This window comes from Seriola lalandi, unplaced genomic scaffold (assembly GCF_002814215.2).
Source record: "Seriola lalandi dorsalis isolate HSWRI2012SDOR001 ecotype SW California unplaced genomic scaffold, Sedor1 jcf7180002054585, whole genome shotgun sequence".
Classification (NCBI taxonomy): Eukaryota; Metazoa; Chordata; class Actinopteri; order Carangiformes; family Carangidae; genus Seriola; species Seriola lalandi.
Window position 1 is genome coordinate 1,186,800 of NW_019525138.1, and position 25,840 is coordinate 1,212,639.

At 41.4% G+C, this 25,840-nt stretch overlaps 2 protein-coding genes across 3 annotated transcripts; one reads left to right on the top strand and one right to left on the bottom strand.

Moving 5' to 3' along the window:
- dcxr (dicarbonyl/L-xylulose reductase) lies at positions 1–7,767 on the bottom strand. The gene is made up of 9 exons (XM_023418828.2): positions 7,628–7,767; positions 7,343–7,402; positions 6,238–6,335; positions 5,149–5,303; positions 4,982–5,024; positions 3,421–3,520; positions 3,199–3,263; positions 1,655–1,772; positions 1–219 (listed from the first exon to the last, which is right to left on the bottom strand). Exons 2-9 carry the CDS (start codon positions 7,392–7,394, stop codon positions 116–118), a joined length of 735 nt encoding a protein of 244 aa, XP_023274596.1. The 5' UTR covers positions 7,395–7,402; positions 7,628–7,767; the 3' UTR covers positions 1–115.
- rfng (RFNG O-fucosylpeptide 3-beta-N-acetylglucosaminyltransferase) lies at positions 7,587–25,840 on the top strand. Of its 2 annotated transcripts, none has more exons than XM_087177272.1 (9): positions 7,587–7,720; positions 12,141–12,707; positions 19,292–19,340; positions 19,620–19,722; positions 19,859–20,012; positions 20,171–20,256; positions 20,573–20,738; positions 21,200–21,285; positions 23,033–25,840. In XM_087177272.1, exons 2-9 carry the CDS (start codon positions 12,207–12,209, stop codon positions 23,106–23,108), a joined length of 1,221 nt encoding a protein of 406 aa, XP_087033398.1. In that variant the 5' UTR covers positions 7,587–7,720; positions 12,141–12,206; the 3' UTR covers positions 23,109–25,840. The 2 variants fall into 2 exon arrangements, with proteins under 2 accessions (XP_087033398.1, XP_023274744.1); XM_023418976.2 differs by lacking the exon at positions 7,587–7,720 and adding an exon at positions 8,920–9,315.

Genomic DNA, 25,840 nt, shown 5'->3' on the forward strand with positions numbered 1-25,840 from the left:
TTGGTTGTATAGTGGATGAATTTATTTAGAAAATAAAAATCAACTGTGTGTGTGTGTGTGTGTGGGGGGTGGGGGTGGGGTGTGTGTGTGTGTGTGTGTGTGTGTCTCATGGTGGTCAGCATGCCAGAAAGCCCCCGTCCACCGGCAGAGTGACTCCATTCGTCATGTTGCTCTTATCGCTCAGCAGGAATAAAATACTGTTGACCACGTCCTCCACCTCTGCACAAACACACAGAAGCTCAGTTAATAATTTCATCAAGCGCGTATGTGCACTGTGTGATTGTAGCACTGGAGAGGAAACAGACCGCCTTCCATATCCAAGGAGTTGTAAATTGTAATAGCACACAAATATTTTGTTTATTCCCATGCTGATAAAAAAAAAAAAGAGTAGACTTAGATTGGATTCCACTCTTTGCTTCCACCTCAAGATGCTGACTGTGAAAAGCATGAACTGATGATGAGCCTCAGCCTCGGCGGAGTCCAACACCGAACATTAACTTTCTGCACTTCGCTGCAGAGAACATGTGGACACGGTTCTCGCTCCGGTTAGAACAGGACATATAAGCACAAACACATATAGACTGCATGGGCAGGCAAGGGTGAACAGCTGCTCCATTGTTCCACTACCAGGGTGGAATCCACATTCCTGAATGTGAATCAACCTTTTCAGCTCCCTGGTATGAAGTGTGTGAGGAGGCTGAGCAGTGGGAACACACCATCCATGCCTCTTTTTTTTTTTTTTTTTTTTTTTTAAAGCAGACAACCTAAATGTTAAGAAAAGCTCAGCATCATGGGAAACATTTCTTTTCTTTCATTATGAGAGTGAGATAAATTGATACCAGTCTCATGTCTGTGTATTTAACCTGCATTTTTTTCACCACTTTGGGGCAGCAAACACAAGCTGTCAACACTACTCCACATACTGTCACCATGTAAAGTTGTTTGAGTTTGATATTTCCCAAAATGTTGGAATATTCCTTAAAGATGTGCAGATATGGACCAGATGAACGTGTGACCAGTCTAGCATTTCACCTGCGTCTCACCTAATGCATGCTGGGATAGTCTCAGCACCCTGCGACCCTGCACAGGGGAGACAGTGCATTCAGGAAGTATTAAGACCCCTTCACTTATTTTATTTTGTTTTGTTGCAGCCTCATGCAAAAACTATTTAAACTAATTTTTTCCCTCATCACTTTATAGTCAATACACCCTAAAGACACACACCTGTCTCTTTAAGGTCTCCCCATCCAACCTGACAGAGCTTGAGAGGAGCAGAAGAAAAAAATCCCCCAATTCCAATTCCTGAGTGAAGGGTCTGAATACTTCTGTCAATGTTATTCAGTTTCTCCTTTTTAATACACCTGCAAAAATTCCAAAATTCTGTTTAGGTTATGTCATAATGGGGTACTGAGTATTGACTGATGAGGGGGAAAAAATGAACTGATTTCATAACAAAATGTGAAAACGTTGATATTTTCTGAATGCACTGTAGGAACCCTGCAGCTTTAAGATGTACACAAAGACAGCTGATCTCATCTTCCATGTCACTGTACAAGAGGGAATCTGTGCATTTGCCCCAGACAACCACAGTCATCTGCAGCATCCTGAAGTCAACAGAATGTCTATAATGTATACAGAGCCTGCTGAGTCTGACCTGCGAAGCGGCCCAGGGGGATGCGTGATGTCATCATCTTGGCTTTTACGGGGTCGCTCCAACCCACACGACCCATCTCAGTCATCACCACTGTGGGGTTCACACTGTTCACACGGATCTGAGCACATCACAACACAACAAGGTATTAAATCCCAGCAGAAACAATGAAACAACAAAATTGATCTATTTAATATTCAATTCTACAAAACCCCTTCACTGTATTGTCATCATTATTCAAAGTATTACTGTTAGCAGTGGTACTGGCAGCAATGATCATAGTGGAGTGGCTTTGATAAGACAATATATCATATTGATCATCTTTATTGATTCCGAATATATGAAATATACAGGTGAGATGAATAAAAACATAATCAAGTATTATGTGATTGTAACAACAATAAAATGTTAAGCCATAATTGTCATAAAATGAATAGCAGTTTGTGTTGGATTGCATTATAATACATGGGGGCTCCTATTTTTCTTGTCAGGGAATGAATATAAACTAGCCCACTGTTAGACCTAATGACCTATTGTAGGGCACCAGGATCATATTTAGGAACTCATGAACTTTATCTGTTCTCATTGGAGAATCAATAGGGTCTAAAAATATCCTCTGAGGATAGTTCTTTACGGACACATCTTAGGCGTCTGGATAGTATTGAGGGATCAGGGTGGGGGTTGCAATCTTAAAACATGGTGTTTTGCAGCTCTTTGTATTAATGTTGAGGTGAACCATCATAGAGCCACACAAGAGATTTTATGACCAAAGTTCACATGTTTCCAAGATCTTGTGACATCACTGATCCCATCCATTTTGCATGCTGGTCATCTAGCCCTCCAAATAGAGCATTTTTAGTTTCAAACTCCAAATGACAAAAAAAATCCCAGAATGCTTTGCAAAACAAGTGACAAGTGGTGTCCCAAAGATTTCACAGCCTACCTCTGTAGCTCCTTTCTGAAGGGCCACTACCCAGTCAAGGACACTCCAAAACTATGAGTAGGGCCATGGGAGGGGATTGGGATTGAGCCACTGATTAGATGAGTGCTAAGTGTGTTCAGAGCTGAAGCAGACTAGAGAGGGCAGTGAAATGCTGCTGTTTAGCCTGCTGCCGACATCCTCTGGGAATTTGAGAACCTCCAGCAGTGCTGAGTTAGGTTCAAATAAACTGGAAAACATCAAGGACCACGACAGTAGAAGTGGCTCCAACACCTGCTGGTTCAGTTGTTCGGACATGATGCTGGGAACCAGATCCAGCCGAGCAGCAACTAAAGATTTAGCTACTGCTTTGTCATGAAGCAATGCAATCTGCACTCTTGCTAATTACTAAATGTGAAATGCTGTAAAGGTATGAAAACCAAAAGCTTCATGCTAACTGCTAACTGCTAACAGCTTAGAAAAATGCTCTTTGTTTTTAGCACCGCTTTTCAAAATGTTTGGGTTGTGGAAAAGACAAATGTCCAACATGACAGCACATGACAGAACATTATCACAGCCAGATTTCAGTTGGACTTTGGCTCAAAAAGGGGCTTCAGAGTGATGGTACCTGGTGGGGTCCGAGCTCCAGAGACATCACTTTAGTCAGCATATCCAGGGCTGCTTTAGTGGCGCCTGAACAGTGACAGGGACACACAGACAGAAACAACAGAAAACAGTTTCCAGTTACTGTCATTCAACTACTTCCCTGCAGTGTACTTTGAGGACAGGACATGTTACCCAGCCTGGCTCCGGGCCATTGTTGGCACATGGCTGTTCCTCTCTTACTCACAGTAGACAGCGTGGTCTCTCAGGGCGCACTGTGAGGCCTGGCTGGACACGTTGACAATGGAGCCTCCTGATCCTCTGGCCTTCATACCACGAGCCACTATCTACCCACACAGACAGAGGTTTGATTTGATTGTGGGGAAGCGGTTTGATGAGGCAGATATTTGCATTTAGACTAATGGTGTTATTAAAACAACCAATCAATCGAACTTTATTTGTATAGCACTTTTCATACAGGTTAGTGCAGTTCGAAGTGCTTCACAGACTGATGAGCTAAAAAGAAAAGGACAAATCAAGTAAGAAAGCTGACAATGATTTACAATAAAATAGATTTTAAAAGCTACAATAACATTAGCAAACCAAAAAAGAAAACATAAGCAAATCAATAATAAAACAGCAGATAACATAGAATAAAATATAATAAAGTACAATTTAGAACACAAATACAGTAAAATAAGAGAATGAAATAAAGTGACTAATAACTAAAAAACATAATAATGACAAAAAAAGCCAGGCTGAAGAGTTGTGTTTTGAGTTTCGGTTTGAAAATTTAAATTCTTCCAGCTGCTCTCAGGTCCTCGGGGAGACTGTTCCATCGGCTCGGAGCATAAAAGCTGAAAGCTGCCTCGCTGAAGGATTAAGTCCTGCACTTCAGAACAACTAACAGACTTGGGCCAGAGGACCTGGCCCAAATCACAAGAAAAATACCACCCTCACATTCTCTTATCCAGTTAGAGCTTATCTATTTGACATGTTCAGGCATGATAGGACAGCCAGTATATAAGCGTTGTTGTACATATGTACTTTCTTGTGATTAAGTCACTGATCACTGATTTCTGAAATGTATATTTTCCAGATCTGTGACAGGGCTCAGATCATCAGGTGAAGCAGAGATATCGAGTTATGTGTCACCTTCATAGCAGTGGATACAGTTTCCATATTTGCAAATGAAAGACTGTAATGGCAGCATGTTCAAAACAGAAAAGAATAGGGCCCAGGGCTGAACCTTGAGGCACACCACTAGAAATATAGTGTTAACTCTTTTTGAAAAGAACTTCCTTAACACTAGACTAATTTGATAAGACCACAACCAGTGCCAAAGAGCCCAGTCTATGTTTTATTTTGGGATCAACTGTATTGAATGCAGCACTTCCTACCATTGCAGCCTAACTGTCTACTACAGCAAACCAGTCGTTTTCCAACCAGTCATTCTGCGGTAATCAGTTGGGAAACAGTTGGGAATCTACTTCATCATGTAAGGCCTAGCTGTCCCTTCAAACATTGCTGCTTAAAGTTCTTATTCTTTATGACTTTGAGGAGGGGCTTCTTAGTTCTGACTGTTTTCAAATATACAATTGAAGGCATTAAAATTTGACAGCTGAGGGTAAACAAATTTAAGTAAAGTGGTTAAGTACAGTACAGTTGAAATTAGACTTGAACTACATTGTAGCTGGGAAAAACTAGATATCATGTTACTTCATCTACTGAAAGAGCAAACTAAAAAATGGATCCAACAATGCAAAGTGTAGTGATATGATTTGTCTTTTACAGAGCTGTTACTTTACCTGGGACACATGCAGCACAGCTTTCACATTCACATTGAATGACCTGCAGATGAAAAACACCTTAGATAATAAACACAACAGGTTTCCACATGATGTAACTGTAAATCCTGACTCATATGTTCGACATTGTGCTTCTCAATCTTAAAAGTATCTCATATGTGTCTCACTGGTCGAACCGGTCGGGCGTGACCTCCAGAAACGGTTGCAGGCTGGCACAGGCGGCATTATTCACCAGCAGATCGATGGGGCCGACGCCCTGCAGGGCCGCCTCTGTGGCCCCCCAGTCTGCCAGGTCCACACACACCGGCGTGATGGATGCACACTGAGAGGGGGAGCCGAAAGCAGACATGTTGGATAAGTATTAGATGAAGTAGCAGAAATGTGTAAATGTAATTAGCTTCTATATTATCCTTTGACAGACAACCAGTACTGATGAATTCTACAGTGATCTGTGACAGTATCTACATACTGTAATCACTGTAGAATTACAAACAAAACTATATCCTGTTGGTACAAAACAGTACATCTGTTGTTTTTTTTGTTATACTGACTCACTAAAATAGTCTGCTATGAAAATCATCATAAACTACATGCTGTAGTATCTAATATGTAATCAGGACACAGTTCCAGTGTTCTCCTCAGAGGAAGAAACAAACCACTTCAGAGTAAAATCCATTTCATTCCATCCTCATGCTTTTGATATCCAGCTTCACAAATTGCTTCAATATACAATACAGTATTTCTGTTGATCTTATGATTTTCAAAACCTTCATCTCCTTTTCTTTTACCTTTTGAAATTATCATCGAAAATATTTTCATTTCCTCTTTTTTTCAATAATTTATAAATTCCCTTGTTATTTAAAAATAAAAAGATGATTGCAAAACTGCACAGAGTTGCTTCCTGACATTTTCATCTCATATCAGAGTTCCTTTAATCACCAGTTTCCAGCATCAGCATCCAAGTCCGGCTGGCATATGGAATACTAATATGGATGCTTCATGTCAGTCAAAGTCAGATCCTCATTCCACTTCATCTTGTGAAGATGAAGACGAAGAGGAGGATGATGTAAGAACGGAGAAGTGTGGTGGAGAGTACTGTAGACACCTTAGAGGATAATGAGTGGAGAGATGGAGTGGGGGCTCAGTAGGACAGATAAAACAGAGAAGGGTGTGGGGAGACCAGAGGTCAGGGACAGAGGCCTCTCAGTTGTGTGTGTGCGGGGGGGGGGGGGGGGGGGGGGGGGGGGGGGGCATACCTCCTCCATTAGACTGCTCAGGTCAGCCTGTGTGCGTGTGACCGCCGTGACCTCTGCCCCACAGCGTGCCAGGGCCAGAGCTGTGGCTCTGCCAATCCCTGAGACACAAAACATCCATAAACACAAAGACTTATTACAGAGTGGAGCTGCTGCTGTGACACCAGAGCTGACACACACTCACACACACACATTCCACACATGTCTCAGGCTTTGCCAAACTGCCCTCCACGAACAAAGCTTTTTTTATTCCATTTTCTCAGTGTGTTGGAGCTGACGAGACTCCGAGTCAATTCATCCAATACGCTGAGCAGTTCACATGCTGTTTTACCATCATCATCACCTCAGCTTTTATCAGCAGTAAACAAACATTCAATAAATGGTATGTTTAAGAAACATAGAACACAGTCTTTATTCATCTACACCAGTTATATCTTCTGTGAAGACATGTTTTATATTATTCCAGCTGTGTTTTACTAGATTGTCCTTCATTATCTGTTTGTACAGCAGCCTGCACGTCCATGTGCCCACAGGAGGGGTTGGATTTGTCAGCAAATATATTAATAAACAAATTACTTGATAATGTATGCTTATAAACGCCAAATATCAGGACTTAAAAAATAAAGCATTACCTTGTTACCAAGTCTTTGACGTGTGGAAAACAACAAACACGTCATGAGTTTTTTTATCAAAAGAATAAACTCTGTAGGCTTTTGTTTCTATTTGACTCCCTACAGTTTTAATCTCATCAGAATTAGAGCTGTGTCACCTATTTTTTTCCAGACCATAATGTGCCCATAGCACCAAGTATCACAAACTATCAACTATTAAAATGTGACATCAAATGTCTTTCTTCTATTCTATAGAGTCAATACGATAAACAAGAATCAGCTGATATTGCTGGGATGTAAGGAGGTAAAATAAAGTCAAGAGTTTTATGAATATAATATCTGAAGAACAACATGGAGGAATGTGGGCTCATTTATTCTGAAGTCACAGCCGCTGTGTCTTGCAGACCTGCAGACCTGCGATTTCTACAGCAGCCTGCAGGTGTCAGTGTGCGCACTGGAAACGTGCTGTGTCTATTTGTGTCCATTGTTATCTTTACCTTTTCCTGCTCCGGTGACCAGAGCTCGTTTACCCGCAAATGAAATCTCCATGGTCGGTGCTGTCCGCAGAGATCAGCCGCGGATTGACATGGAACAGGACAGATAACAGTTACAGAAGAAACACAAGGCGATCAGTCATGTGACTCGCTCGTGTCTATGCTGATCGGGCTAAAAACCCAGCTGCCACTTCCTGATCTCCTAAATCTTCCAAACGTTTCCCTGCATCCCGATACCGTTTCAGACCGTATGGTTTGTGGTTGTAGTCGCAGCGTGGCAGTACTCACCAGCAGCAGGAGGAGGAAGCTGACTCTCTGTTCCGCTGGGCTCAAAGATTAAACTTCCACTGAGTTAATGAGCAAAACATGTTTGTCTTCCAGGTCAGTCCTGCACAGTCACCGTGAACACGCACACACCTCCGCCTGTGTATAAGTATGTTAAAGGGCAGAACTTCTTTTCTCACTTCTATTAAAATTGCAGTTCTGGTTCTATTTGGTTTCCAGATATCTGTCTGAGATTTCTGCCTCCGCCCCAACAGACTGGAGGCAAGTAGAGCTTAGTTTTCACTGCAGCACAAAAAAAAAAGACATTTGGTATAGTTTTCTCTTCTCAAGCAGTATCCTGGATACTCTGGTTATTTCACCAGATTTCATTTCGATTAATTCTCCTAAACATATGTATTCATTAATGATTCATTCAAATGTCATGGCTAATCTGGATGTTTTTCTATTATTGACTCCATTCTAAGTAAAAACTCGGGGCCACACTTTCCCTCATTCTGATGTTTGACGTGAACAACTGAAGCTCCTGCAGAACTTTATACACCAGACTGCTGCCACATGATTGGCTGAGGGGATAATTGCATGAATAAGCAGATGCACAGGTGTTCCTATGTATATACAGATATATACAGATATATACAGTCACGTTGACAGACGGCAGCTTCAAACACTGTCCTGCTGGTGAAGCGCTGCATCATTAATGACCGGCAGAGGGCGCTGAGAAACAAGTAATCATTTCCACACAGAGCAGCGACTGAGAGCTGCGTCAAGTTAACGAGAGTTTAGCCAAAGCAATACCGGAAGTACGCAATTTTTAAGAATAAAAGCACTACACTTTAACAACATTAACCATAACCGTTCCAAGTTGTCTGACATATAATTTGTATATAACTGTATAATGTTATCAGTTGTGTTTAGGCGTTAATGGCTGTAATTAGCTTATAAAATCAGCAGGGAAATAACTTAGTGTTAAGTAAGTGGGACTCACTGAAACTAATGGTAACAAATTGTTATGAATGATTTTGTTATGAAAATACAATTTTGTAACCAAAACTAACGTGAACAAACACTATGGGTACAATTTGGATTCATAGCAAATCACATTTCTCACTTGTATTTGTATTGTATATTACTATTATTATTAAAGTTACTATAGTTTTTTCTATCCATTTCTACCTTTCTGAAAGTTACATTAGTGCCCATTCAGCGCATCTCAGTTTACCTATGTTCAGGGTTAAATCAGGTCTTTTATTTTGAAAGGATTCATCGGAATATGAATGTTACTGTTATGGCTTGGTTTGTCTCGGCTCGGCTCGGCTGTCCGGGCTGAGTTCAGTAGTTCGTGGAATATTTAGTTAACTAGAGGATGTCGTCTGCAAGTGGCAATGAGCTTGTGTTTGGACAGTTTTTCTGAATAACTTCCTGAAGAAAAGCAGCGACCTGCTCCGCGAGGGCGGAAGAGAATGCACCGGGGCCGCTGTTAATTTAAAGTCACGTCGGGACAAAAAGGAAGACAACGAGTCGGGCAGTAGATCCGGTGGCTGTTATCATTCACCACCGTCCGACGTGAGGTTTCCCACTAAACACTAAACACTTACTAAACACGGTTGTGTTTCAGTAAAAGCTGTATCCCGACTGACGTAAAGGCGTCATACTGGAAGAAAGAAGCCGAACGCGTCCTTTGATATCTCCCGGTAAGTGCTGCAGAGAAGCCCCGGTGCTGCTCACCACGCCAAACTCCATTGGAAATCTTTCCATTTATAGACTTATTTTGTCCCGTCTCGTAGAACATGGGAGTAAATGGGACAGGGGTTGATACGAAACACTGTTCACGTTGTTCTAGATATAACTTTTCAATCAGCACAGGTTTTTTGCTTAAAAACGTGTTTTTCTACCGGGTTTTCGTGGGATTCACACAATTACCCCCAATTATACACATTTGTAAGCAGTAACGTCAGTGTACAGAAAATGAGAACTGCTTGGTAAATTATATGTATTTTATATATTATATGGCATATGCCTGTAAACAAGCTGATTTTAATTTATTTTATTCTTAACTGAAAGAGCAAAGCTTTTTGTTTGGTAAATTACCAGAGTGAGTTTAAATGTTGCCATTAAACAATTAAAGTGAAGTATCAGGGTCTCTAAGCAGATTAGTTGCAAAGCTTCCTTCCTTCCGCATGGATTGTTAAACTAAGTTAAACTTCACATACATAGCTGAGTTACCTTGTGAAAAGGTGTTAGACGACCTCACTGGACCAGGTCTTGATACAAAACTACTCCACTTGAACTTGTCAAATCTGGACTAGAGTGTTTCCAGACAAGCCAGGGACTCGAAAACCTTTTGTTCTATTTGTGAAAATGTAAAAAATAGGAATATAAATGCTTTTTAATACAGCCACAGAGACATGTCCTTTTGTGGCCAGAAATTCATTGAAGTCCATGTTTCTCCATTTCGTTTTTTTTAATCACATGAAGATCTCCTCTTTCTCACTTCAACACAAAAGTAAAAAAAAAAAAAACTTATATTAAGCTTTTGAAAAACAATCACACATCTTAATAGATTTAAATTGGTTGATTTACTCATCAGATTCTTCTTTCCTCTAAGTGGCCACGTTCAGCCTGTCACTGATTCTTGTCTTCGCTGAAGCCTTCACTGTGGCCTGTGTTTGACCATATTTCAGCCGTTAGTGCACTTGTTCTTCGTTGCTACATATGTCTATACATGAAGGCATTTTAATGAAAAGCTTTCTGTCAATATTTATCCTCACAATTATCATCATTTCTTTTGAAAAATCGTTCAGTTGATCTCATTGAGCTTCTCCATTAACTTCTGCCATCATTTCAGACCCTGCTCTTCTCACGTTGTCCTCACTGTGTTTCTGCCGTTACTGATAACCCAGTCCAGCCCTCCTTATATGATCCTCATTACCCGGTTATCCAGAGTTTATACTGTAGCCTATAGTCATCTGCCACACAGTATATTTTTTTGCTCCTAGTCGTAGCATTGCTTCCCTTTTGTTTTTCAGTTTATAATCTAGTCCAGATGTGACAAGTCAAGTATACTTGTTTTTGATCTTGACCTGGATGTGTAGATTTGAAAAAGCAGTGAAATCACAATTTTGTTTGTTTTCAGAAATATAATAAAATCTGAAACTGTTTAAAGAGTCTCTGGCTTGTCTGGGCTGTCCAGTCCAGATTTGACAAGTTTAAGTGAAGTGGTTTTTCATCTTGACCTGGTCCAATGTGGTGTAGACGTGGAAAAAGCAAGGAAATGGCCCTCTCCTGCTTTCATAATAAAATAAGGTTTTCAAAAAATTCAACGTGGGTTTCAAACGTTGTTAAGGCTTTAATTACAATATGTAACACCACTACACAATAGTCAATCAGTCGCTTAGCATTGGAAGTTATTGGTACATAGCTAATGTTAATATAGCCGATGTTAATAGCTCTTTATGTGGTGAATCAGAAGCGACCTTAAGCGTCGTGTCAGATGAAGCTTTGGCAGGTTGGGTCGTTGCTGAGAAACCGATCAAATTAACATTTGATCAGTTGTGGAAATAAGCACCTTTTTTATTAGCTGTGAATGAGTGAATATACTACAGCTATACCTGTAGATTGTTGCCTTTACATTGGGATAACGATGGGATTTTGACTCAATATGGAAACTCTTACAAACTTTGAATGTGAACAGAGTATTCTAAATACAGCTGTTTATACTCACTTTTTCCATTGTATTATAATGATGTTTTGCTTCGTGCTCTCTGCCGTTGCCCCATCCTTGTCCTTTTGGGAAGTCAAAGGTCAACAACACACCAGCACCCTTGAAATCTTCAGTGCATTGCTCAAGCACACTTCAAGTATGGACACAGTATGCCAGCTGTCATCTTTTTCTCTCAGTTTTGGCTTTTGGAAAAGAATGACTAAAGCCTGATGGTTGGGGTCTGTGATTTTTTTCCTGGCCAAATCCTACATTTCCATTTACAGCAATTAAAAAAAGAAAAGAGTAAAAAGCAGCAAATTCAAAATTGTTATTGGTGCATTTTCTGTCGTTTGATTAATAGATGAATAGGATGATTAACCAGTTATTTATATATTATAAAAATGAGTGAGTGGCAGTTTTCTTCAACTGAAGGCTAATGTAGCTAGATCATAATTTAAAACAATTCCTGCTGCTGCTTCACACGGAAGCTTTCCACAGGCACATCGTTGAGAGGCTTTTATTGTGAAGTAGCCAAAGGAATGCAATTTTTTTTTGTAGCTGCTTGACAAAAATCATCTGTGGTTTGCAGGTGAGAGGCTTTTATTGCAAAGCAGGAAAATGAATGATACTTTGCTGTGTTTTTATTCAATAAAAATTGGTCGACACAACAAGACTTGGTCACACTGGGTTCTAGTAGGAAGGAATGGGGCTAAAAGAAAAAATTAGTTGTTTAGTTGAAGCGCTGCAGTTAAAAACGAATGAAGAATGAGTATGAACACACCTCTAAATATGCTGCTGAACCTCCTCTCTGTGCAGGTTTCCATGTGATGGTGTGAGGATGGGACAGGGTGGTGCTGTTAGTGACTGCAGCCCTGGAGGCTGATGAACCTGCTCCATCGGCCAGTCAGGATGCACATAGCTTCAGTGGGTGTCAGCAAGTTCTGCTTCCTGTTTTCCCTCGCATTCTGCGGCCTCCTGCTTCTGCTCCTCCCGGCCCTCCAGCCTCCAGCTCGCCAGGTGGACCTGCCTCAGCCCCGACCCCAAATCAGACCTACACCGTCGCACCACACCAGGGTTCCAGCAGTGTCTGTCCACGCTGGGGAAACTGATTTGTCCACAGGGCTGAATGGGAGCTCAGTGGGCCAGGGGGGATCCACAGAGACTGAAGCTACCAGGAATGATAAGACGGAGGTGGGCTCCAAAAGAAACCAAGAAAGAGGGGCTCCCCCTGGAGGAAAGATTGGTGGTGGACTTTCAGGGTCTAAGTCCCATGACCCTTTAGAGTTGAAGGACATTTTTATTGCTGTGAAGACTACCAGGAAGTACCACAAGTCCAGACTGGAGCTCCTGATTCAGACCTGGGTTTCCCAAGCAAAAGAACAGGTGAGCAGGGCTGGAGTTATTGATTGTTGTGGATGTAGTGTTAACTGGGCTAGACTGTCCTAGAGGCCTGATCATTGTTATAATACAACAGTGACTCAAATAGTGACCCAATTTTAATTAAGTAATTAATAATTTTATCAAACAAAACACCAATATTAGTTTTATTATTAATCAAGATTCTTCAGATTTTATTTTAGATACTGTATCAGAAATACTCCAGAACATTCTGTCTGTTTCACACCAGTGAAACAGATAGAACCCAGGGCCTGGGGCCTTTCTGTGTTTCTGTGTTCCCCCTGTGCCTGCGTGAGTTCTCTTCGGGAACTCCGGCTTCCTCCCACTGTCCAAAGGGTTAATTGGTGATTCTAAAATACCTGTAGGTGTGAATGTGAGCGTTGTTTGTCTCTATACTGTATGTCAGCCCTGTGATATACTGGCAACCCGTCCAGGGTGTACCTTGCTCAAAATCAGCCCCCCCCCCCCGCCACAACCCTATAGATTGAGTGGTATAGCTAAAATCAGCGACTCCATGCTTCACTATCTGCTCTACATTACATTCATTTAGCAGACACATTTATCCGAAGTGCCTCACTTACAGACACAAGAAGTATAATGTCAAAATCTGGAAGTGCAGCCTTCCAAGATAAGCATTTGCTTTCAGCCAGGAGGAGTTAAAACATGTGATTTGGACATAGTGGTAGTTGCTATTGCTAATAACATGACATCCTTTGGATTGATTGTTGTGACAGTGTTGTGTTGCGGTCTTTCTCCTCATCGCTTTGTGTTTCCCTTTACCTTAACCTGAACCAAGCCTTAGTCCTGACCCCATCCCACCCATCTTCTACAATGAATAACCTCAACACAGTCTGACCACAGACGTGAGCCTCACTAGTTATCTGACCATAACAGCTCACAGCGCCATGGTAAACACTAGGGAAGAGGACACAGGGCAACAGAAGGCTGGTGACCAATAACCATCAGCCTGCATGTCCCCTTCCCAAATGAGGTTTGAGAAAGTGCTGCTGGCACATGTCGTGATACTGCTGCATGTTTTGCAGACTGCAGTGGTGGAAAAAGCAGAGTGACTCTTGTTTTAGTGTGGGACACACACACACACACACACACACACACACACACACACACACACACACTGTTGTATTGGTCCCAAAGTTTTAGAACACCTAAATTTTTCCAGTTGAGCTTTATTTAATCTAAAATTTGGACTCATGCAGCTGCCAAACTCACTCGTGACGTTCTTTCTAAAATGGAAAACATTGTTCAGAAAGTTGGTCCCAACTCTTTTCCCCACTAATGTGTGTCACTTGCAGGTTGCTTTGCTTTCAGTTCATCCTACAGCAGCTCTGTGGGGTTCAGGTCGTCATCGTCTAATGTTGTGGCTCATTATCTCGGGGTAGGATGAAGCAGTCTGTCTTCCTCTGCTACAGTAATATACAGTCCTACTTCCTGCAGTACAGTGTTGTCCTAATAAACACAGTTTGTTCCTACAGTGTCTTTGTACAGACAGAAGGTTGTAGGAACTGTTTGCATTAACTGTCGAGGCTTCATTAACTTCCACTGCTGCAGGAAAGCTGGAAGTTCACCAACTTCTTCATCCATAAAATAAGTTTGCTTTCGATGAACTTATGCTTCTGAAATTTTAATAAAAACAGGAAAAATGGGGATGTCCTCTGATCAGAGGGGTGAACCATCCATTATAGCTGTGAGGGTGTTGTCCATGAACTAAAAGTCCTCTATAATAACTGATGAGTTGTGATCATTAAAGCTGTCAGCTGCATACTGACACAGGGACGTAACGTTCGGAGCCGTGGATCCACCAGTGTTTCATTGGATTTGAGTACAGTGGTGATGTGTGTGCTAATGGCTTTGGCTCCTGCCTGGGTGCACCCTGCGTATCTCGTTCAGACGATTTTCAGGGTGTTGCCTCGTCACCACCAGAGATTCCAAACTGATGCGGTTAAAGTTTGTCCTCACTGACATTTACAGGAACCACAGGATGTTTAGAAGAAAATAAATGTTGTTACTCACAGTCCCCTCCCTCAGCTCAAGTTGTTTATCGGGGTTATCCTACACTTTACATTGCTCTGCATTCTGGATAAGACCCTATACTTAAAATCCAAGTGAGTGTTCCATCGGTGCAGTGTTTGCCCGGGTCTCTGGGGGGGAAATTTCACAGCAACCTGAAACTGGAAGACCTGAGCTGAAACACTTTGCTATGCCCCACTCACCATCTTACACACCCATCACTTATTCCAGCTCTGACTCTTCCAATATGACAGTTTGAACTAATTAAAGTGTGTAATTTATCAAAACAAGTGCATATACAAACCAACTTTTCTGCACACCAGCACAGACGTTTCCACTTGTTCTGTTTCATTATAAGCCTTAAGTCAGACTGAACTGCCATTTTGAGGTGGCTCCAGCAAACGTTTTTCACAACAGTCTCAAGCTGTAGGGTCGAGCTGCAGAGCGAAGTACTAAAAAAAAAATGGTAAAAGTGCAAATTTTCCTACAAGGAAGGTAGAAGGAATGTTAGGTCTGATCACGCCAGTATTTTTAACAGCAAAATACCCCACCACAATCTATTCGTGTCAATAGAATCACCACAATCGGCACATTTGAGATGATGTTTGAATTATGACTCACAATTTGTACCATTAACCAACTGCAGACTGCCTTTCCAGTGCTGGCCTTTGAGTAAATGTAGAGAGCACCATCGCTTTTATATAACCCCACTCTCCTGGAGTACAGTTAGGCCCAGAAATATTTGGACGGTGACACAATCTTCATGATTTGGGCTCTGCATGCCACCACATCGGATTTGAAATGAAACAACTACAACGGAATTGAAGTGCAGACTTTAAGGTTTAATTCAAGAAGTTGAACAAATATATATGATTAAACATGTAGGAATTGTAGCTATTTTTATACAAACGCTCATCATTTCAGGGGCTCAAAGGTAATTGGACAAATAAACATAACCCTAAGTAAAATGTTACTTTTCAATATTTTGTTGAGCATCCTTTGCAGGCAATGACTGCCTGAAGTCTGGAACCCATGGACATCACCAAACGCTGGGTTTCCTCCTTTGTGATGCTTTGCCAGGCCTTTACTGCAGCTGTCTTCAGTTGTTGCTTGTTTGTGGGTCTTTCTGCCTTAAGTTTTGTCTTGAGAGTGAAATACATGCTCAATTGGGTTGAGATCTGGTGATTGACTCGGCCATTGCAGAATATTCCACTTCTTTGCTTTAAAAAACTCCTTGCTTTTGCAGTATGTTTTGGATCATTGTCCATCTGTACTGTGAAGCGCCGTCCAATCAACTTTGCTGCATTTGGCTGAATCTGAGCAGAAAGTAAATCCCTATACACTTCAGAATTCTTCCGGCTGCTTCTGTCTTTTGTCACATCATCAATAAACACAAGTGACCCAGTGCCATTGGAAGCCATGCATGCCCATGCCATCACACTGCTTCCACCATGTTTTACAGAAGATGTATGATGATATTTTTTTTGCAGCCTTCTGAGTCAATTGTCCAATTACTTTTGGTCCCTTGAAAAAGAAGTGGCTACGTATTAAAGAGCTGTAATTCCTAAACCCTTGCTCCAATTTGGATGTCTGAGAGTCTGCACTTTAAGCCCATATTGATTATATAATTGTATCCTGAATATGTTTTCGTTAACAGCTAAAATAACAAAACTTGTGTCACTGTCCAAATATTTCTGGGCCTAACTGTATATTCTGCTCCATGGAAGAGATGAGCCATGGTATGCAGTCAGTGAATGTGTTCCCTTGAAATAACTCACTGTCTAGTTAACAACTGTGAGCTCCACCAAGCGCCCTCTTGGTCAATCATATTGGTCAGGTCCAGGTTCTATATTAATACTGTGAAAGTATCAAAGCCTCAGTCCACAGAGAAATGCACACAGCCTGTATTCAGAGACTGAGCCTTATAACCAGCCGTCAGGACTTCTGGAACTTTGTGATGTCACAACAAAGCAGTCACCGCTCTCAGCCATGCCCCAAGCCCCGCCCACCTGGACCCACCATCCAACCTTGTAGGATTTGGTTTCTCTGAGTGTTTTACCTGAAATCTGCTATATTTTATAGGATCACTCAGAAAACATTCAGCCAATCAGAGGAGAGGCTCAGAGCTTCCTCTCTTCTGATTGGCTAATTTGAGCTCCAGAGAGAAACCTGAGAGAGGAGATGTAAAACTACACTGAGATGGTTTTTGGTTCTTAAAACCACAATTATATCTTCTTATGGATCAACACTTCAAATAAAACACAGAAGAAGAGGAAAATATGGAGCTTTAATGCAACATGCAAGATTAATGAAGTCATACAGTGTCCTGTGTCATTGTCCAAGAGTGTTTAAGGCTTTCACTGTTCTGTTCCATTACATCTGTGTGACTTTATACTATATATACAGAGGGGTTTCCATTAATCCACTAATATGGTGCACCTGAGGATCAGCCTTTACAGATGCCACACATGGATGGAGAGGTTTTACATAAATGACAGCAGAATAATGGACAAAATGGACAAGTGGATTGTCCTCAGCAATTTGTAAAGTGTCATTAATATTGAGTCAAAGTGATATAGCCTGTTTTCATGCTAAACGAGTTCCAGTTCAGGTTGTGTCCCCAGCTTGGCTTGTACTGTCTCTGAGTCCAGGCCTGGGAGTCTGGTCTGTGTTAGCTGTCAGCCCTAACCAATCATTTACTCTCACACACTGGGAGGCATTAGAGGCATTTTACTGTCTTATTTTACTGCTTTCAGGTCAGTAAAGTCTGCCCACCCTGTGTTAACAGCTCCTTGTAAAATTAAAAGCTGCTCTTACTAATTTGTATTTAGTGTAAATGCGTCAGCTCTTCCGCTGTAATAGTCCCGTATGGAGAAGATATCTTCACATAAAGACACAGGCGATGGTTATTTATTAGAAGGCCAAGGTCAATGACCCCGTCGACCCCGTGGCTCATTAGATGGTGTGTGAAAGTTACAGGCTGCCTGCAGGGCTTTGAGGAGGCTGAGCAGGCCTGACTCTCTGCCTGCTAAACACTGTACATCACAAACTGTCCATTCAGAGGTCAGTGGAAAACAGCTTCACTGTCAGAAGCTGTGATATAAACTGTGATCTGGGAATAATCTGTTTTAAAGCTGTTTTTTTTGTTGTTTTTTGTTTTTTTATAAAGCTGTGAGTGATGCTGTCATGTCTGACTGTTCACATGTTGTAGCTCTTGTATAATAAGAGCTGGGGTGATGTAATATGGCAGCAATGAAGCTGTGAAACACATCCAAGTCCCTTACATAAAGCAGTTAACTTTCTCCCCCCTTGCAGGGCATTTCATGTCTTAATGGGCAAAAAAGATATGCATTAAAATGCTGCAAGGGACTGCATTGATGGAGGAGTAGGGGGTGGAGGGTGTTGTTTCAGATTCCTGTGAGACATGAAATATGACCAAGAAAGTGCAGTTTGAATAACGGATCCATGACTTTGAATGTTTATCAAGCCCCAAAACACTGCAGAGAGATTTATTATACTGTGAGCCTGGGTTTTATCTCCTCCGGAAATGAATCATTGCAACAATAATTCTATCGTTCACTTTGAAGGATGTGAGATAAACAGTAGAAATGCAGCATTTATGTTACATATCAATCCATCAGGAATGTGTGCTTGCATGTATTTGATTTTTTTCTTGTTGGATGGTTTTGTTATGTGACAAGAGAGAGAAAAAAACCTTTATTACAGCAGACATATCGACTTTTCAAACACAGGTGGAACTAATAACATAATTAACTACTATATTAAAGGTCCATATAGTATAATGGTAGATGCCCATGTGTTGTTTGATTATAGATCAGGTCCAGGTTCTATATTAACACTGTGAAAGTATCAAAGCCTCAGTCCACAGAGAAATTCACACAGCCTGTATTCAGAAACTGAGCCTTAAAACCAGCCGTCAGGACTTCTGGAACTTTGTGATGTCACAACAAAGCAGTCACTGTTCTCAGCCATGCCCCAAGCCCCGCCCACCTGGACCCACCATCCAACCGTGCAGGATTTGGTTTCTTTGAGTGTTTACCTGAAATATGCTATATTTTTTATTTTTATAGAGAGAAGCCTGAGAGAGGAGATGTAAAACTACACTGAGATGGTTTTTGGTTCTTCAAATCACAAATATATCTTCTTATGGATCAATGCTTCAAATAAAACACAGGAGAAGAGGAAGATATGGAGCTTTAACTTAGACTTGAAATAAAAAGGAAAGATGAACAGAAGCAGTTGTATATACTTGAATATTTTATTTCAGTAAAATTCTATCTGAGTCCCTCACTCATGGTAAAAATGTGTTCAATTTACACATTGAGTGCTCTTCATCTGCTTCTTTTATTTCAGCTGTATCTGGCACTGTTGTGTATTTGCTCTGTCTTTCCTTTTAACAAGAGAAAACAAAGGAGCACTTCATCGTGCCCTAGTAGAAGAGCATGAATAAATATGTATGTGTGTGTGTGTGTGTGTGTGTGTGTGACCTCGCACCAACAGTGTGTCTCTGTATGTTTCAGACCTACATGTTCACTGACGGTGAGGACAAAGAGCTGCGAATGAGAACAGGTAAGATGGCCGACCGACTGCTCTCATTGGAAACACACAATCAAAGAATTAACAACACTGTTTCGCGACAATGTGGAATAGCAAACAGATCGGTCATGTATGTGCAAAAAGCATAAAACAACATTTTTTATTATTCTAATAACTCTGAGATTGCAGCACTTTGGTTCATTAATGTTGGTAAGAATAATGTGCAACCAGCAAAGTATACAGGTGTAGGTGCAGTAATTTACTGTAGACAGCAGCATGGAACTGAACTGTCCTCTGCCCTTTCTTTCACAGGAGCCAACATCATCAACACTAACTGCTCAGCAGCTCACACTCGTCAGGCTCTGTGCTGCAAGATGTCGGTGGAGTACGACAAATTCATCGAGTCGCAGAAAAAGTGAGCGAGACGTGACCTGCGTCTGATCTGAAAACAGTCAGCAATTAATTAACCAGTGATATTCTAGGACCTGACACAATTACACCTTTTTACATACAGACTAATGTACAATTCTGACTGTGTGTGTGTATTACAGGTGGTTCTGTCATGTGGACGATGATAACTACGTGATTCTGCCCAGCCTGCTGCAGATGCTCTCTTCCTACCACCACAGCCAGGATGTGTACCTGGGCCGGCCCAGTCTGGATCACCCTATAGAGGCTGCGGAGAGAGTCAAGAGTGACGGATCAGTCAGTCAACTTACAACCTATCAACATTTCCAGGCTCCAGTCATTGACAAATATATCAGCAAGCACTAGAGTGTCCCTTCAGGAAGCTGGTTAATAAATGTTGTTTTTTTTTAACACATCAAACAGCCCCTGATCTGGCTGTTTCTGTCTCATTCCAGGTGTCTGTTAAGTTCTGGTTTGCCACAGGTGGAGCAGGTTTCTGTATCAGCAGAGGTCTGGCTCTGAAAATGAGCCCATGGGCCAGGTAGGTCATGGATTCTCCTGGTCTTTGAACTACAGTAATTCAAGTTATCTGACCTTCTGAGGCCGGGGTACTCACACTCTGCACTTTGCTGCATTTTGTGGGAGAAAACCAATGTTTTTATGTCCAGTAAGAACAATGTAAATCTGAATAGCTAAAGAATGATAAAAATGTATTCAGATAACCCTCAGAGAATGTGGCTGGAGTTGCTGTAGGCAGCTAGTCCAGGCACAGTCAGGAAGTAATAAGAGTTTGGGCTGTTAGGCTGAAAACACACTTTGATAGGTTCATTGGCTGAAACTCTGTCTCGCGGTTTCAGTTTGGGGAATTTCATCAGCACGGCAGAGAAGATCCGACTCCCGGACGACTGCACCATCGGCTACATCATCGAGGCGCTGCTGGAGGTCACCCTAACACACACACACCTCTTCCATTCTCACCTGGAGAACCTGCAGAAGCTGCCCACTGACTCCGTGCTGGAGCAGGTACGCGTGTGTGTGTGAGCTTATGTGTGTTTTGCAGAGGTGGAAGCAGGTCGCACGTGTGCAAGTCCCAAGTTACTGTGATGGAAAATCAAGCGAGACAAGTCGAGTCATTGCTCAGGTCAAGCAAGTCTGATGATCAGCCCCAGTTTCCACATTTAAATCAGTGAAAAGACAGAGGTCATTTTATTTTCAACATTAATGAAAAAGTGTTGCAGCTGCTTACACCTTATAAATCTTGTTGATATTTGACATTTAGTGTCTGCGGTATAGTGAGACGTGAAAGACATTTGCCAGTTCAAACATGCTAACTTAAAAATATTATTAAATGCTGCACAATAAAAAACATTAAACTGAATACTGGCACTTTCACGGTCTCATATTAGCATCCAAATGTTTCGTTTGTGTCTTTGCTATCCGCAGTGAAGTCAGAACACGTATGTTGTCCGTTTGCTCTGCCACAGGTGACTCTCAGCTACGGAGGCTTTGAGAACAGAAGGAATGTGGTCAGCATTGTTGGAGGCTTTTCACTGGCTGAAGACCCGACAAGGTAAACACACCTGCAACAAAACGAGTTCATGTGTACTTATTGCTCCTCCACACTCTGCAGGATCAAATGGCTCTTTTCAACATTTATTATCACAGACGGTTCAGACTGTGGTCAAACTGGTACACTAAGCCAAATATGGCCTTTTATTAAAAATGAATTAATAATAATATTAATATAGTAATAACATTTTCTTTATATAGCACTTTTCATGCACAGGATGCAGCTCCAAGTGTTTTGACAAATATAAAAGAGAAAGGCAGTTAAAACAGGGAAAACATTTAAGACAAAAACATTTTTTTTTAAAAACAAAGAAAAAAACTCTATCCTCTGTTCACTGAGTCCACCTCTAATATTTCTTGGTAGGTTGTTCCACAGTTCAGGTGCGTAGTGGGTGAAGGGCTTCCCCGGTTTTATTTTGGGGAACATTTGGAACATTTAGAAGCCCTGCTGTAGATGATCACAGGGTTCATTTAGGGACATAAAACGACAGACAGTCAGTGATGTAAGAAGGTGCCAGTCCATTAAGAGCTTTGTATACAAGTAACAAGTAACAGTCCTTTTACTAAAATCATTTCTGAAAGATACAGGGAGCCAATGTAGCGCAGCCAGTACAGCAGTAATCTGCTCTCTCCTCCTTGTTTTTGTTAAAAGTCGAGCAGCAGATTCTGAATTGTAGTTTTCTCAATTTACTTTTTCCAGACCAGTAAAAAAGAGTGTTACAGTTTCCAATCTACCGGAAATAAAAGCATGGATAAGCTTCATAGCATCTTGTTGAGTTAAAAACAGCTGCACTCTGGCAATATTTCTTAGGTGGAGTTCAACATCTTGTACCATGCATATCAGCAGTGGTCTGATCACAGCTGTGTGATCACAGCTTATATTAATGGTAATGTGGCACTATATTTGTATTATATTTGTAAGAGCTATTTATCACATATCTTATGTCTGTTTGCCTATGTGCACTATATGAGCAGTATGTGGACATCTGAACATGTCATCTGCTCTCTACAGGGATATGCTCCATTTTAGGGCTGAAAAAAATCTCATCGCGACTGGATATGAGTCATGATTTCAGTTGGAATGGTCTTTTTTGGATTTCACTTTCACTGAAAAAAAATATAAAAATGCAATTTTTGTTGGGGCTTGAACCAAACACACGTTCCTTTACATGTGGAGATTATGATTGTAGGATGGGGATTCTCAGTAGCATCATAACGCTTCATTTATGGTCTGTTGTGACACATTTGACCTTTTATCAAAAAGTAATGCAGCTCCTGTGATTTTCATATTGCACTTGGCCATATTGTGATTTCAGTAATATTTCAGTTAATTGTTTAGTAGCCCTACTCCATTTCATCCTTAGGAGCATTTGTGAGTCAGCCCCTGGTAAGACCTGGAGTACAGTCGTTCCATTTCATCCCAAAGGTGCTGGATGGAGCAGACCAGTTACACTCTGCACACCAAACTGGGAAAACTGTGTTGTACTATGCTGGAGCATTAGGAATTGCCTACATAGAGAAAACCAGGAAAGCCAGGTCCAGACCAAAAGAGATGTGTCCACATTTGATTCGGTTTGGTCATATACTCTACTTGAAGTGTGTAGTGTGGAGCAGTACAACGAAGCAACTGGTGATGAAACCCTGATTGGCACATCTGTGAAACATGAGATGCGATATGATATTAGATGACATTATGAACACTTGTAGCTTGTCTTTTCCCTGACTCTCGTCTCTTTTCGTCCCCGCAGGTTTAAGACAGTCCACTGCCTCCTGTATCCAGATACTGACTGGTGTCCAAGGCGCAAACCTCGCCACAAAAACTGAAAGCCCCTGTGTTTTTTCTCCTGCAGCACTGACACCTGCTGAGCCTTTATCCCACTGCCTCACTCTGCCATGGCTAGGTCAAGCTACGTGAAGTTGTCTGCCTGTATCCAAAGCAGCCTCACCTCACGCTTCATGCTTTCTTACACCTCTCAGATAGAACTGATCTTACTCATTAAGTGAACCCCTAATGGGTGGAGCCAAAGAACACAGCATGAAAGTGGGTGAAGCTCAATCGACTGGAGCTACATTTTTCCCAGTATAAATGAGCTTTTGAGAGTGTAGGCATTTCTCCATTAATTCTTGAGTAGTTGAGATTTTTCCTCAGTTGCCAGTGTGACATGGCACTAAATGCTACACTTTCTATGAGCAGTCATTGCTATAGAGAAGACTCTGAGCTGTGAAATAATGCTATGTTATGTCATTCAGATCATTTTCCCAGTGGGAAACAGCAGTCACATCAGCCTACCAGTTGAATTACTTAACTGTGTTTACACAGTGTTACTCTGAGACGGGCGACAGGTGTTTAATAATGTGAGATTTTGCCGTTCATGTTGACAAGGTGTAAATGAAGCATTAGAGAATATTCAGAACACTTTGCTCTTGCAGTCAGGAACCAACTCTAAAAAAAAAAACTAGTTTCTTCGTTGATCCCAAACCTAGAAGGAAACCGATTGAAGCTGCTGACTTGAATCCACATGTTCTACAGTGCTCAACCTTCAGGTCCACTACACTATTAGTTGTGTAGCGGCAGAATCTGGAGCTCACTGTGACTGGAGGTTTGGTATCTCAGAGCTCTTTGGGACTGACGGTTCACCTCTCTCCTGAAGTTATGTAAGTTATACAGGTTTTTACCACTGATTCCACCATTACAATTTAATGCCCAGCCGAGTGCAAGCATTCGGATGGCCAGTCACCTTTTACAGTTTACAGAAAAAATGAATAGGATTATTATTTCACTTCATATACAGTATCTCAGCACATTTTGCTACTTGATTGGTAAGTAAAACCACAGTGGATGGACCCAAGAATCCCAAGTGATGAATGTAGTATTAGGGAAGTAGGGAAGACTGAAGTGAATTAGTTATTGGTCACTGTAATCATCCGTTCTCTCCATATTGGCCGTGATGCAATACTTTTAGTTAGTTAAAGTCTTCAGCAGGCTGACGTGGACAAATCAAGAGGGTATTTTTAATCTGGCAGTTGTAGGTTTACTGAAGGAGTTTGCTCATGGAAACAAACCTACACGGGACTACTGTGGTTCGACTTTACCAGCAGAGTATCAAACTGTGCAGGTTATTGAGCAAGGCCATAGAAGTAGCAACCCTGTCCTGTGGTTCTGGACGATGATGAAGGAACCATCTCATGCTCTGAAGTACGACACTTACATTATCTTAACCAATGAGAAAAAATTGTTCAAATGACTAAACTCGATGCTCCTTCAAATAAATGGAGAACCACTTCAGGCAAAGGCTACAGTATGTGAAGGACCCACAGTATTATCATAACCCTGAGTGGCCTCCTCGCCGGCAAACCACTGACTAATGTTTAGAAGTTCATTTCATCTCCTTGTTCTGTTACTGTTGACCTGAGAGCCCGAAGTCAACGTCACGGTAGTTTCTTTGTGATGAGGTACTTTTAAAGAGCTGATCAAGATGTATTGAAGTTTTAACATGAACTGAACTGACGCTCCATATGATCAGATGAGAAATGAAATGATGTTTGACAGAGTTTTTATGCTGTGTGGGTGCATTTATTTCAGTCTGTTGTAATTGTTCAGACGCCATCTCGTCCTCAGCCAATCACGTTCTTCTTGTATTAGCCTTTTTCTCACAGGCCCGTGTTGACAGTTTTGCACTTCTCTGATCGTGTCATTTCCTTTTATGTTACCGACTGTAATTACACGTTACAGTGTTGGTGTAAATATGAGTTTATGTCTTTTTTTTGTTGGTTTGTTTGCTCTTGCATATCCTGCTTTTTCATAGGTTGTAGTTGTAGCTCTAAATATTCTTCTTAAAGGCAGAGCAGGTCGTTGGTTGGTGTCACGAAGCAGTCAGACCAAAAATAAAATGTCCGCACACTCAACGCAACCAAGCAGCTTCCCGCCCTCTATGCTGCTTGTGTTCTTTCACCTTGAAGTTTGAAGAACAAGAATATAAACAAATCATTTTACCTGAATGAGAGTGAATCAATTTTGGTCTGACCGCACCTTTTGACTTAAGTGGGTGGAGCCAAAAAACGTGTCAATGGCATTGCCCATGAAATTTGATATGCAGGGTCCTTAGAGGATGGTTTCCAATCATTTTAGTGATCCCCGACCTTTTGTTCAGCATGAGTTCGAAATCTCCCTGTGGTTCATGATAATATCGTAAAAGTGGCTGGATGTCCCTGCCTGTGACACTAAAACTATAATTAAATGGTCAGATATTTCTCCTCTCTAGAAGACGCCCCTCAGGTTTAATCGTAATAAGAGATACACCAGCTAATTCGCTGACCCCCCCCTCCACACCTCTGTTCCTTCTTATGTTCCCTGGCTCCACCCACTCAGGTTACACAAGCCCTGTCAGTATTTCTGCCTGTCAAAAGTATTTGCACACAAGACTAAAATCCAAACTCCAGAGCTTGTGTCTCACTGCAGGTCAGTGGGCGAGACTGAGGGAGAGAAGTGCTTTTGTAAACTGTTTACCACTGATGTATTATGTTGTTTCAGGAATAAAACTTTCTGCATTCTGAAA